Below are 15342 nucleotides of genomic sequence, written 5' to 3'. Positions count from 1 at the left end.
GTGTTTTATATAATAACTATGATATTTTTTCTTTTTTACTAGAAAATGGAATGAAAATTAATGACGTTATATTTAATGAATCAGTAAAAAATGGAAACATATTTCTTATGAAATATTTCCTGAAAGAAAATCAAATGCCAAAAAATATTTTGATTTTTGCTTCGGAATCAAACAATGTTGAATTTATAAAATATATTATAGACAATAAAGGAATTGATATTAATCCCAAAAATATTTGTTTATGTTATTTAATATTATTTATTTGTTATGCTTAGAATTTATTTTAATTCTTTAATATAAAATAATATTTGGAAATTATTTAAATTATTATGGACAGCACTTATGAGAGCATCTGAAAAAGGTCACACAGAAATAGTTAAATTGCTTCTTGAACAAGAAGGAATTGATATAAATGCTAAAGATATTTTTTTATTTTATTTAATATTTATTTTAATAATTTGATATTTCAAAATAATATTTGAAAATTATTAAAATTATTTGCAACAGCACTTATGTGGGCATCTCGAAATGGTCATACAGAAATAGTTAAATTACTTCTTGAACAAAAAGGATTTGATATTAATGTTTCCATGTAACCATATTAATGATTACATAAAATATATTCATCCTAATTAAAGATAACTTATTAACATTTTCAAATATATCTTATTAACAAAATATAAATGTTTTTTTTCTTAAATGCAATATAAATTTATAAGATTTTGTTGGGGGGGGGGTCCATGTTAAATTTACATTATAACCCATTTTTATTTGAATGCAATGCAGTTCCTTGAAAGTACTTTCAATGCATGGTAATTCTTAATTTGATTATTTCATTGTCTTGATCAGATAAATTTGAGAACAATTTTATATATATAAAGAATTCCTGTGATTAACACTACGAATGTTACAAAATTAGAAATAGACAAATAGAAAATAAAATATTTATTTATATATTACAGATTTTGGACAGAAATTGGTACATGTTCGCATCAAAAACTTTATTTTGAATAACATCAAAAGAAATTAAAAGCAAGAGAACCTGAAAGAATACGATACATATATTCAGTGAACTGTCAAATTGACTTGTCTTCAGAACAATTGGTCGATACTTCAGCGTTGTTTACATTCAATTTTATGTTTTACGGATTATTTTTAAGTGCTGTTTTTAATTTTTGAGATAACATTTGTTAATTAATTTATCGAACAAGAATTACTTCACTGAAGAAAATGTTATCTCTTTTACTTTATCCATGTTTTGCTACTAATAGCATTAAGCTTTTGACTGCCATGGGAAAGAAAATTACATTTGATTCTAAAAATCAAAAAAGAATTCAATCAGGTCAAAATGCATGGGTATATGCATATTTTAAGGAAACTTCAAATTTTGATAAAATCAAAGCACATGGAATTAATTTGGATTCAGGTTCTCTTGTGTATAAAAATGTTTATAAACTTTATTTGAATTCAGCACAAATTTCTTATCTTAAAAGTGTTGCACTATTAGATATTATCACACCAAAAGACAAGATTTATGATCGTAATGAAGTTAGTACTGCGAAATATATATATGCACAAGGTTCATTTGAAAATGGTGTACCTATTGATTCAAAACTATTTAAAGTTTTATCCAAAACATCAAATTCACTTGTGGTTGAAACTGATAAACCCAAAGAAACAGCTAAATATTTATCCCATTTAAGCCAAGTTGAAAATATTGGTAAATTTACATATCCAAAATTAGCCAATAATATGGGAGCAGGTTTTACCCAACTAAATACTGATAATGTTACTAAAGATAAATATGAAATCTTAGGAATTCCCCGATATTTAGAAAGTAAAGGCATTAATGGAAAAGATCAAATAGTAGCTTTATTTGATTCACCAATCGATTATTATCATACATCATTTTATGATAATGAAACTTTATTATTTAATCAAAATATTTCAAATCATAGAAAATTCACATATTTTTACAATGAATATCAAAATGAGTCAAAATATTATCAAGTAATGACTAAAGAAAATCATGGTACGCATGTTGCAGGAACAATTTCAGGTAAAGCGTTTGATGAAAATAGTACAATTAGTTCATATAATGGTGTTGCACCAGAATCAAAATTAATGTATTTAGGGAATATTCAAAATACAACGAATATACATCTTTTTAATACTAGTATACTTGATGAAAGATTATATGAAGGAAAAGCAATTTCATTTTCAAATTCATGGGGTTATGAGGAAGCATTGATATATATGGGAACAGTTACTGGGTCACATATTGATTCTCTTATATATCATAACAAATCAGGACAAAGTTGCCTATTTTTATATGCTGCTGGTAACGAAGGAGTTACAAATCCATATTATTCTATTAATTATCCTTCAGCAGGTAAAAACGTTCTTTCTATTGCAGCAGCAGAGAGAATTTATGGGTATTTAAACTTTAATATTTCCATTTTAGCTGATGACAAAAACATTTCATTACATTTCTTGTATGGCCAACCCGATACTTCTATTGTTCAAATTTCAAATAAAATTTTTCTTTCAGATGTAAATGATTTTAATGCAACAAAAGGTACGGAAAAATTACTTTATTTTGGTGTAAAAGAATTTGAAAATTATATCAGTATTATGCCACAAGTATTACAGCAAATAAAGAAATATACATTACCTGCAATTATATTTGACATAAAAGAAGAATCAGTGAAAAAATTAAGTGATGTTTTAATCACACTTCAAGCTAATTTCTTATTTACCTATCAAGATAGTGTTTTGCTTAATTATGTTGGTAAAGAAATCAATGTGAATACAACATATGATAAAATAATAGGACTTAAAGATATTAATAAGGCTGGCTTTTCATCAGTAGGTCCTACATTACGTGGAATTATTAAACCAGATATAATGGCTCCTGGTTCTAATATTTATAGTGCAAATTCCTCAGAAACAATTATCAAAAACCATGGTTCGAACCAAACAGATTATCAAGAACATATAACGGTGATGTCAGGTACATCAATGGCAACACCTAATGCTGCAGGTGCTTCAGCATTAATTTCACAATATTTAACAGATGGTCATTATCTAAATCAAACAGTCGAAATAAATTCATTCTTATTAAGATCATTATTAGTTCTTTCTGCCTCTAAAAATGATGGAACTTCAACACCTGATTGTTATATTGGACATGGAGCAATTAATATTTCTTCTATTTTACCATTTAACGATTCAGATTTTGGATTACGTATTTCAAAAATCCATAAAATGGAAATTGGCCAAACACATCACATTGGCTATATTACAGTAACATCACAAACAGCATCTCTTAGAATTGCTTTATCTTCAGTTGATATACCTCTTAGTTTAGATTCATTTATCCCCATTTATTATGATTTAGATTTAATTGTTAAATCACCAACTGGTAAAATTTATATGGGTAACAATCATACATATGATACAGAACATTTAACATTAAACGAAAAAGTTATAATTCCTAAATCAGAAATTGAGGTCGGAAAATATGAGATACATGTAGTTACAAATCTTAATATTAAAGATGATAAGGTACGTTATGTTATAACTGCAGTTGGACCATTTGAACAAGATAATATTACAGCAAATCCAATTTATATTGAATTAAACACTACAGAAGAATGTGTTTCAACTCATGTAGATAATAGTGTTAGATGTGAACTTGGAAGATTTGTCTGTTCTGAATCTTACACAGGTCAATTATGTAAACAATATATACAAAATTTGGAGTCATTTGATAATCATACCATAATTACAGTTCCACCAAATGAAATTCGATATTTCAAATTCTCACATATTGATGATTATGATAAAATGATTATTGTAACAATTGCATTAAATGGTTGGAATAATATTTCAATGATTTGGAATATGGGTTCACCAGAAAATTATATTCCAGCATTAGCAAATTATAATCAATATATTCCACAGATTAATTATCCAATGTTTGGTCAAGTTTCCCCATTCTCTTATTATCAATTTGCATATAATAAAACTTATCCAATAGTTCTTTCTGAAGAAGATCAATATTTCATGATTATAAACAATTTTGCAATGCAAACTGATTTCTTAATATACTTAGTTAATGAACCTTATGATGGACCACTTTGTTTCTGTGATCATAGCAAATGTTCTAATTCAAGAATATGTCAAAAGCAAAACACTTACAATAACATTAACAAATTATTTGGATTAGTACCTTATGTTAATAAGACGATTACTTATATTGATATGGATGTAAGAATTCCAGCAATATTTTTATCATTTACCAATTTATCTTTACACTCACTTAATGGTCAAAAACATACTGTCGAGTTACTCAATATTTCTGATTCTCGCTTTTTCCAATCTAAAATGAAACTAACAGCGAAAGATTTAACTTTAATACTTGGTGCAGGAGAAGCAGAAACTATTAAATTCGAATATTTGAATCTTACAAACGTTAATTTAATTATGAATGATTATTCTTTGGATGTTGATAAATTAGTTATTGATTTTGAATTTTATAGCGAAAAAATTAACACAAATCGTTTAACATTACTTGATTACATTAAAGTTTCAACAATGGAAATATATAATCATGAAATTTTACTAAAAACTTCCTCTGGTAATTCTAAAAAAGTTAAGTTATTAGTTGGCACGCAATTTGTTTTACAAACAAGTCGTCCACAAGAATCTATTTTAACTGTTGTTAAAGGACAAAAAGGTGATTTACAATTACCTAATGGTGTTAATATTACAATTATCACAACTAACTCTGATGGAAGTAATATTATAGTTGATGATAGCCTTAAAGATGTAATTAATATTGATAATGAAAGTATTTCTTATAAACACTTTGGATTGAGTAATGCTGCTTTGATAGGAATTATTGTTGGTTGTGTTGCATTTGTCATAATCGTTATTGCTATTATAATTATAGTGATACATAATAAAAAGAAAAACTTGATAGCTACAAGTTGAAATAAATACCACATTTTACTTAAAAATATTTTTATACTTGAACTGTTTAACTGTCATTTGGTTATTACATAATACTATGATGCATATCACAGAATCACATAAATTATGTAAAGTTTTAATCTTAATTAAAGTGCAAATGAATCTTAAAATCATTTACTAAATATTGCATTTACTATAGAAACTCAATATTTAATCCATAAATCAACAATTAAACGTATATTTTTCAAAACCTTTTTCTTCTATCTTTTTACGAATCAGAACAATAAACAGGTCATCATAAAAATTATTAATTTTTATGAATGAAAAATAAAAATTATTGCTTTTTTGTTTATTAAAGTGTGGAATCACTTTTTTTAAATTGCTTCACATTTATCATGAATTAAATTGGCAATTTCCATGTGACCTTTTTTAGTAGCATATATAAGTGCATTCCAATTTATTTTAAATAATTTCCAAATATTATTTTTGATATTTTATTTTATAATAATAAACTTTTAATATGAACAATTAACAGCACATTTAGCATCAATATCAATTCCTTCTTGTTCAAGAAGTAATTTGGCTATTTCTATGCGATTATATGCAGCTGCACAAATGAGTGCTGTTCGAAATATTTAAAATAATTTCCAAATAACACTTTGAAATTTTAAAAATACTAAAATAAACATAAAACAAAAATAAGGAAATATCTTTAACATTGATATCGATTCCTTCTTTTTTAAGAAGTAATTCAACAATTTGATTTTTTTTTTTTTTTTATGCTATAATAAGTATTGTTTGAAAAAATTTCAATAAATTCCAAATATTATTTTGAAATTTTAAGTAATTAAAACAAATATTAAATAAAACATAAAAATATTTTTAGCATTAACATCAATTCCTTCTTGTTCAAGAAGTAATTGTACTACTTTTATGCATCTATTTAAAGCAGACAAAATAAGTGCTGTTTCATATATTATAAATAATTTCCATTAAATAAATCAAATAAATATTAAGTAAAGAAAACAAATATTTTTGATATTGATATCAATTTCTTCCTTATCAAGAAGTAATTTAACTATATCAATATAATCGTGTTTAGCTACGATATGAAGTGCTGTTTCAAGTTATTATAATAAACACCACATCATTGATATAAATATTAAGTAAATTATATAAATCTTAAACAATAAATTTTGCTAAATCATATATATAAACAACAGATTATTAAAATAAATATCAAATAATTAAAATAAATAGTTTTTATATTAACATCAATACCTTCTTGTTCAAGAAGTAATTTGACAATTTCTATGTTATCATTCTCAACAGCAATATGTAATGGCGCTAAAAATTATTAAAATCGATTCGAAATTCTTGCAATAAATATAAAACAATTAAAACAAATATAAAATTTTGAAAACAAAGTTTAAAACAAATAATTAAATTTCAAGTTATTAAAATGAATATAAAATTGTTAAAACAAATGTCAAATGATTCGAATAAATACCAAATTACTTAAGTAAACTTTAAATTTACTATATTAACTTTAAATAGTTAATATGAATATCAAAACATTCAATCAAACTTTAAATGAATAAAATGAATTCTAAACACTGAAAATAAATACCAAATCATTGGAATAAACATAAAATTATTAAAATGAATGTCAAATATTTAAAAGAAATACCTTTTTCGTTAACATCAATTCCTTCATGTTCTAAAAGTAATTTGGCAATTTCTATGTTATCATATTTAACTGCTAAATGAAATGGTGATTGAAATTAATAAAATAATTCCCAAATAATGAAAATAATTTCCAAATATGGTAAAGAAATATAAAATTCAAATAATAAATTTCAAATCACTAAAACAAACTTTAAATTGTTAAAACAATTTTCAAATCATAAATATAAACAAAAAATTATGAATACAAATTTTAAAATATGCAAATAAAATCTAAATCATTATGTTAAACATGAAAATATTAATATAAATTTCCAATTGTTTAAAGAAATTTTAAATTATGTTTTAAATAAATATCAAACTAGTAAAATAAAAATTCATTGCATTAATATTAATATTGTTTTGTGCTAAAAGTAATTTCACGATTTCAATGTTATTATTTTTAACTGCAATGTGAAGAGGTGTTTTAAATATATTAAATAAACTCCAAATCATTCGAATAAATTTCAAACTTGTTTAATAAATATAAAATTATTTAAGCAAACTATAAATACTTAAAATAAATTGAAAATTATTAAAACATATTTTAAATACAAAAAACATATATAAAATAGTGAAAACAAACTTTAAAAATATTAAATAAATTACAAATTAACAAAATAAAGTTTGAAACTTCAATTTAAATATTAAATTTTTAAAACAAACTTCAAACTGTTAACACAAATATCAAATGATTAAAATAAATTTCGAATAATTTAAACAAACATAAAATAATGACAACAAACACCAAATTAACAAGATAAACATAAAATTATTTAAATAAATTTCAAATTATCCAAATAAATCGGAAATTATTAGAATAAATTTCAAATCACTAAAATAAATAAGAAATTCTTAAAACAAATCCAAAATCTTTCAAATAAATTTCAAGTTAATAAAATAAATTATAAATTACTAAAACAAATCCAAAATCTTCCAAATAAATTTTAAGTTATTAAGTTGAACCATAAATTATTAATACAAACAATATTATATTAAAACAAATTTTAAATTATTGGAATATATATAAAATTAAATATAGAAATTGTTTTTGCATTAATATTAATTTCTTCATGCTCTAAAAGTAATTTGACTATTTCTATATTATTGTTCTTAACTGCTAAATGTAGTGGTGTTTCAAATTAAGAAAACAAATTCCAAATGATCAAAATGGATATAAAATCAATAAAACAAACATAAAATCATCCAAACAAACTTTAAATTATTAAAACAAATACAAAAACATTCAAATAAATCATGAATTATAAAAACAAACATAAAATTATTTAAACAAATTATAAACAACAAAAACAAATATAAAATTTTCAAAATAAATATCAACACATATAAACAAACACTAAAACATTAAAACAAACCTCAAATCATCAAAATAAATTATAAATTAGTATAACAAACTAGAAATCAAAGAAATAAAAATCAAATACAAAAAATAAATCCAAAATTATCTTAAAAAATATCATATTACTTAAATAAACATCATATTTACAAAATAAATATCAAACAATATAAATGAAAATTAAACTATATAAATAAACATCAAACAATCAATAAAAATATCAGTTTTTGCATTAACATCAATATCTTTATGTTCTAAAAGTAATTTAACTAATTCAATATCATTGTTTTTAGCTGCTAAATGTAGTGGTGTTTCAAATAATGAAAATAAATACTATATACTGAGAAGAAATATAAAATAATTAAAAGAAATCTTAAATTATTAAGATAAATATCAAATCATTTATATAAATTTTAAACTATGAAAAAATACACCAAATTATTAAAACAAATTTTGAATTATTAGAATGAACATAAAACTTTTAGAATAAATACTGAATTAATAAAACGAATATTAAACTATTAAAACAAATATCAAAATATTAAAACAAATACAAAATTAATAAAACATATTTCAAATTGTTAAAACAAATTATAAACTATCGAAACAAATATTAAATTGTTGAAACAAATTTTAAATTATCAAAAGAAATTACAAACCATCAAGATAAATTACAAATTATTAAAACATATTTCAAATTGTTAAAACATATTCCAAAATGTTGTGACGAATATTAAATAAATAAAACAAATTAAAAATGAATAAAACAAATTATAAATTTTTCAAATAAATTATAAATCATAAAGTTAAACATAAAGCTCTTATTATAAACGTTAAATTATAAAAACATATTTGGTATAAATAAAATAAATATTCATTACATTAACATTAATATCATTTCTTTCTAAAAGTGTTTTAACTATTTCTATATTATTATGTTTAACTGCATAATGTAATGCTGTTTGAAATTATTTTTATAAATTTTAAATGATTAAAACAAAATTTAAAACACCAAAATATACATTATCTTGAGAATTGATTTCAAGAACATTTTTAATAAGCATTTTTGCAATTTCAGTTTGATTACATTTACATGCGCATATAAGTGCTGTTTCAAACAATTTAAATGATTTCTAATTATTATCTTAAAACATCAAGATATTAAAACAAATTCTATATAAAATAAATATACATTTCCAGCATCAAAATCAATGAATTCATTTTTTAAAAGCAATTCAACTAATTCTGTGTAACCATTTTTAGATGCAAACATAAGTGCTGTATTAAATAATTCAAATAAGTTCCAAATATTATTTTAAAATATCAAATCAAATATTTAAAATTTAAACAACATAATTAAACATCTGTTGCATTAATATCAATTCCTTCTTGTTCTAAAAGATATATAATAAGTTCAACATTTCCATATCCAATAGCAAACTCCAAAATATTTTTTGGAATTTGATTATTATAAGAAAATGTTTAACAAGATACAAATTACCATTTTTAGCAGATTCATTAATAATAGAATCATTAATTTTCACTTCTTTTTCTTCTAAATATGATAAAATTTCAAAATTACTACTATCAACACAAAAATATCTCAAATCATTTATATTCGTTGTTGGAGTTCCTCCTCTAGTTAAATTAAATGGTTGGTTTCCAAATGAAATTGAAGTGCCAAACGTTCGTAGATTTTGATATCCAATTTTTGGAGCTGAGTTTTGTTGATTGGTTTCATCCAATTTTTCTAATTTATTATCATAAATATATTTAAATACATCATTTTTATGGAATTCAATTGCTGTTTCATATGCACCTTCAAATGATGAATGATTTTGTTCACATAAATGAATGATTTCTTCATTTCCACCTGCAACTGCATATTTACCTGTGTTATCTAATTTTGCATTATTCATAAGTAAATATTTAAAACATTTAACTGATCCAAAAAATGCTGCATAATCAATTAATGTAACATTTTCTTTATTAATAAAGTCACATCTTTCATATATTGATGGTGCAATCGTTTGATTAAAATCAAAATCATTTTGTGATGAAATTTCTTGAAGTTTTTCAATGTCATCATTTCGAATTATTTTCATAATTTCATTTGGATTAACTCCTTCGTTAATTGATTGCTTATGAAGTTCCCAATCATTTGCTGAAAGTTTTTCATAATCATTTATAAAATTTTTTTCTGCAGAACCAAGAGGATATGTTTTGTTTTCTTTTTCTGTTTTATAATGTGCAAAATATTTCGATTTAATATTTTTAGTAATGCTTGCATCAATTAAATTTTGTTCAATCATTTTCTCAATTAAATAATATGATTCTTGTGTTTTATTTTTAATGATACATTTAACGAAAATATCAATGATTTTGATGTTTTTGTCAATTTCTTCTTCTCTCTTTTGAAGTTGGAGTAAATAATTCAAATATTTATCAAATAAAGATTTTTGAGAACAAAATGAAGAAAAAACTAAATTGCATATAACGGTATTAAATGAATATGGGAAAGTTAAATCGAATAATTTCATTGTTTGTTGAATTGAAGTTTCAATATTTTCTTCAGTTAAATTAAATATGATTTTGTCAAGTGAAGTTAGTAATTCCATGTAATTAGATTTGCTTACCTTATTTAAAGAATTTTCTTGATTTGTAATCTCTTGTTTCGACATAAAACAATATGGTGAGAACAACGGTTTTCATATTCAAAATTGAATTAATTCGAACGACCAACTTTTTTTGATAAATTGAATTGCAATTAGCAATCAACATGTTAATTAAGTATTCAAATTTGAAAAGTGTAACACAAAACATGAAATGACGCTAAATTTCATCATATGATATGAAAGAGAGAAATTCCAATGGTTTGAAATAAAAGTGACAATGGTCTTTGAATAAGATAAAACGGCTTTTTGTTTTGGATCAATTACACAACCGCAGACCAAACCTCCAAATCCTCTCAATCGATTTTTAAAGGGCAAATTTAGGACGATAGAAAACGATCCCACTTTTTAAAAGAAATTGTTATTTTTTCAATAAAAGTATAAATGACACCTATTTTAAATGAAAATAGAAAATGAAAAACGGTTTGGCAAAATACAGTCCGATTAAAAAGCATTAAAAAAGTGATGCGTGTCACAATAATTTATTGAATACTTTATGAATGTGTAAACTATTCTTTGATCTTTCACTAATCAAAGTGAGTGATATGGCTTTTCGATTTTTGTTTTAAAAAATATTTAATAAACGTTAATGTTCTGTGACCTTAGAAATCATGTTTTACATCAATAATATGTTAGGGCTTATATTTATTTTCGATAACTTCGAATATTATATATATTCCAAAGCAATACATTTCTTATTAATTTTTTTTAAATATGTTTTGTTTCATTCGGATTTTACATTTGATATAACTTATTCTATAGTATTTACATTATGTGTCATGATAGTGAATATAGATTGTATTTATAATAGTTCACATAATGTGAGAAGTAATTTTTATCAATAAAAATAATAGATAAATTTCAAATCTTTACTCTAAAATTAGAAGTCGGATGCTTCTTAAAGTTCTAATAATATGTCATTTTTTAATCTAATAAAATTGTTATATTTAATAATTCTTCACTATGTATTAATATAAAAATAGTAAAAATGTTTTCCATTAAATATTTACTGTGTAATATATTTTGTAATTTATATGAAATTAATGAAACAGCACCTCATTGTGCAATACGACATAGTCATTATGCGATTGCAAAAGTTCTTTTTTATCCAAAAAAACATCGATATAGATGCTAAAGATATTTATTTGTTTTAATTTGTATTTATTTTAATCATTTGGTGTTTTCAAATTATATTCGGAAATATTGATATGATTTGCAGAAATAGTTAGATTACTTCTTGAACAAGAAGGAATTGATATTAATATTTTGTTATTACTTTGTTTTATTTAAAATTTGTTTAAATAATTTATTTATTTATTTAATTTAATTTATTTATTTAATTTAATAAAAATTTGTATTTTGGATATTTGATATTTAATATAAAGTATTCAATAAATTATTGTGACACGCATCACTTTTTTGATGCTTTTCAATCGGACTGTATTTTGTTAAACCATTTTTTATTTTCTATTTACATTTAAAATAGGTGTCATTTATATTTTAATTGAAAATCAAATGTAAAAAATAATATTTTCCTTTAAAAAGTGGGATCGTGCTCTATCGGTCTAAATTTATTTTTTAAAAATCGATTCAGAGGATCTGGAGGTTTGGGGTGCGGTTGTGTAATTGATCCCTCGTTTTTGTTCAACAGCAATTAATGGGAAACACAAATAAATATCTCAAAATTTCATCCTTCTCAGATCTTTTCCTGGTTACAATTTAAAAATGCATTACCTGATATGTTCATCACTTTAGTAAAAAAAAAATATTTATAATAAAAATACTTTTAACAACAAAATTAAGTAACATCATGAACAATGTTAATAATTTTTTGAACCTTTTCAAGTTAATTAACATTTGAAAAGTGTTCTAGAACACCACAAAACATGAAATCCAGTCAGACGGTTGCGTACGATGAACTTAGCCATCAAAAGAGCAGAGCTCTGCTTTCCAGGAAAAACCCTATAGATTTTCTATGAAAAAGTTGTTTTTTAAGTCGAAACAATCGTATTGTAATATTTGGCCGGCTGATTATGCACACAAAAAAGAATTTCAATGGTTTACTATGATGAGAAAACTAATTTTGTTTAAAATCAATAAAATTGTTCAAAATATATTTTAATACACATGATGGGAAATACTATACTAAAAAAAGTCCGAAAAACTCATCTGTCTTGTTTTGGGCACAACCTTGAATTAACCAATAACCGTCATGAATCAGACCCCAACATGACCTCTTTTTTTAATTGATTGCAATCTGATCGTTTACTTGATTTTTGTATAAACGATAGCGCTCAAATTTATTATGTAAACGGTTTGGTCGGCCTTTCTGAAATGGTTTGCAAGAACAACCAAGTTCCAAATGACCACCTTCGTAAGGATTGGTTCCGCCGTATCAAGTTTTATTTTGATGATCCAGCCCGTAAGAAGAGGCGTCAAATAGCCAGAGCAATTCGTGCTAAGAAGATTGCACCACGTCCAGTTGAAGGTCCCCTTCGTCCACTTGTTCACTGTCCAACAGTTCGTTATAATCGCAAAGTTAGACTTGGTCGTGGATTCACAGTTGAAGAAGTTAAAGCTGCAGGATTTGAACCATCACGTGCCCGATTCATGGGTATTGCCATGGACAAATTCCGTGTTCATACCAAAGATGAAATCAAACAAGCTAACATTGAGCGTCTCAAGGCTTATAAAGCCAAGATGGTTCGTGTTCATACAAAGACAGAGAAATTACCAGCTGGAGAATCCATTCCATCACTCTTTGCACTTCCAAAGGCTGACCAAAAGGTCACATGGAGAGTAATTAAGGATGAAGAAAAGAAAGCAGAATTATTTAAGACCAAGCAACAAGCACATAAAGCATGGAGAGCATCCATCAAGGCTAAAGAAGCTGCTAAGCACAAGAAATAAAAATGAAACTCTTATCTTTCTGGTTTTTCGTTTCCAAAACTTAAGTTTGGCTAAAGAGTGTAAATTCAATTAAACCGTCATTTGACAGATGCCATGGAAAACAAAACAGAAGAAATCACAGACAATAAAATTAATGAACACATAGAAGAATTAGAAAGATTCCTAGATGAACAGATACCTAAGTCATCATCTAACTTTCCCAGTGATTTTTTCCATAAATTAAATTCATTAAATTTAATTAAACTCCCGATTGATATATCAGACTCAACAAAAGAAAAACTCAAAAAATTAAGAATACGAATTAACAAACAGGATAACATATTTAAAATGTTTTTTAATGCACTTTCAGATTATAAAATTTATGATTGTTTCCCATTTTGTTGGTTCCTTTATGCAGATAACACAGAAAGGCTTAAAAGATTAGCTGACATTTATATAAATAACCAAATGGAAGTGACAAGTGACATAATTTATCCACCATTTGAAGATACTATTATTTCTACATTTCGTGTATTAAAAGAATATAACACAGAAAAACCATCAAATGGGTTCGAGCCAAATGCAATCTCAGATCGAATGAAATTTTTCAAATATTTTATTTTACCATCATTCGAAGTTAAAGTTAAATCTGTTATAGAAAAAGAAAAAGACGAAACAGATTCAAATGCATCACAGCAACGAAAAGATCTTGTCGAAAACTGTTTATATTCACTTCCAGCAATGAAAGCCAAATTTGTTACACCAAAACCAGAAATGATTGTTAAAGCGTTAAGCAATGAACCAGGCTTTGAATTCGAAATTTTGGAACTTTATGTAGAAATGATAAATTCTGAAAAAATTGAATTAAGTAATAATATATCTGTTGATTCTGAAAAGCTTAAACATGTACTTGCGTTCCGAAAGCTTTGTAGGATGCATTATAGGTACAATTCAAACAAAGATGAAAAGATTAAAGAATTAATAATTTCACAAAATGGACTTCATGAGCCATTAAAATCTATTATGATTTTTGCCTATAGCTTTGATACAAAACAAACAGTTCTCCTTCAAAAATATGTTGATTATCCTCAAACACCCCTCGAAAAGAGCTCATTTCATTGGCTTGAGCTTCTATCGCACTTAACGTACGCGACGGTTGCCATGACTCCACTTTTTCTGGAGCAAAACGATTCACAGAAACCGCTCTACCAGTCTCTCAAATCTCTATCGTCCTTATTTCGGAATCGTAACAAAAGAATGAAAGCTTATGGTAGTGAAGCCGACTTTATTGAGTTAGTATATTTAATAGTTAAGTCTCCTATTTTATTTTCACGCTTTATGCAACCTAATCAAAGTGATTTTCAATCGATGCGAATTCATTGTTCACAAAAACGAAAGTGGACTAAGAAGCAAGCCAAAGGATATATCAACTCAATCATGGAAATGTTAAATAATGATTTTAGTGCACGTAATATAATAATTGACATTATATCAAAGATACAAAAACGATTAATAACACAATTACCGAATATTAATCATAAATTCTTAATCAAAAACTTCATGAACAAATGTTTTGAAGATCAAAGTACTAATGATTATGAAATCTTTAAATCGATTTTACCGATTATTGAAAGTACCTCATTTGAGTTTATTGAACATGAACAAAAAGTTAAATGGATCAATTTAATATTAAAAGGAATCGAAAGTGGGAATCCAGAATTT

The 15342-nt window shown here is 24.4% G+C and overlaps 2 protein-coding genes across 2 annotated transcripts; both read left to right on the top strand.

Annotated features, from left to right (window-relative positions):
• Positions 1 to 2013: 2013 nt before the first annotated feature.
• GO595_008169 (Clan SB, family S8, subtilisin-like serine peptidase) lies at positions 2014 to 4998 on the top strand (the record flags this gene model as incomplete). The annotated part of the gene is made up of 1 exon (XM_067921714.1): positions 2014 to 4998. The coding sequence occupies one exon, from the start codon at positions 2014 to 2016 to the stop codon at positions 4996 to 4998; it is 2985 nt and encodes a 994-aa protein (XP_067771648.1).
• An 8067-nt stretch (positions 4999 to 13065) lies between these two features.
• Positions 13066 to 13641, top strand: GO595_008168 (ribosomal protein L13e; the record flags this gene model as incomplete). The annotated part of the gene is made up of 1 exon (XM_067921712.1): positions 13066 to 13641. The coding sequence occupies one exon, from the start codon at positions 13066 to 13068 to the stop codon at positions 13639 to 13641; it is 576 nt and encodes a 191-aa protein (XP_067771647.1).
• Positions 13642 to 15342: the final 1701 nt, after the last annotated feature.

Source organism: Histomonas meleagridis, assembly GCF_020186115.1.
Source record: "Histomonas meleagridis strain 2922-C6/04-10x chromosome Unknown contig_60, whole genome shotgun sequence".
Taxonomy (NCBI): Eukaryota; Parabasalia; order Tritrichomonadida; family Dientamoebidae; genus Histomonas; species Histomonas meleagridis.
Note: the sequence above shows the minus strand (reverse complement) of the source record. Positions and strands in the feature narration are given on the sequence as shown.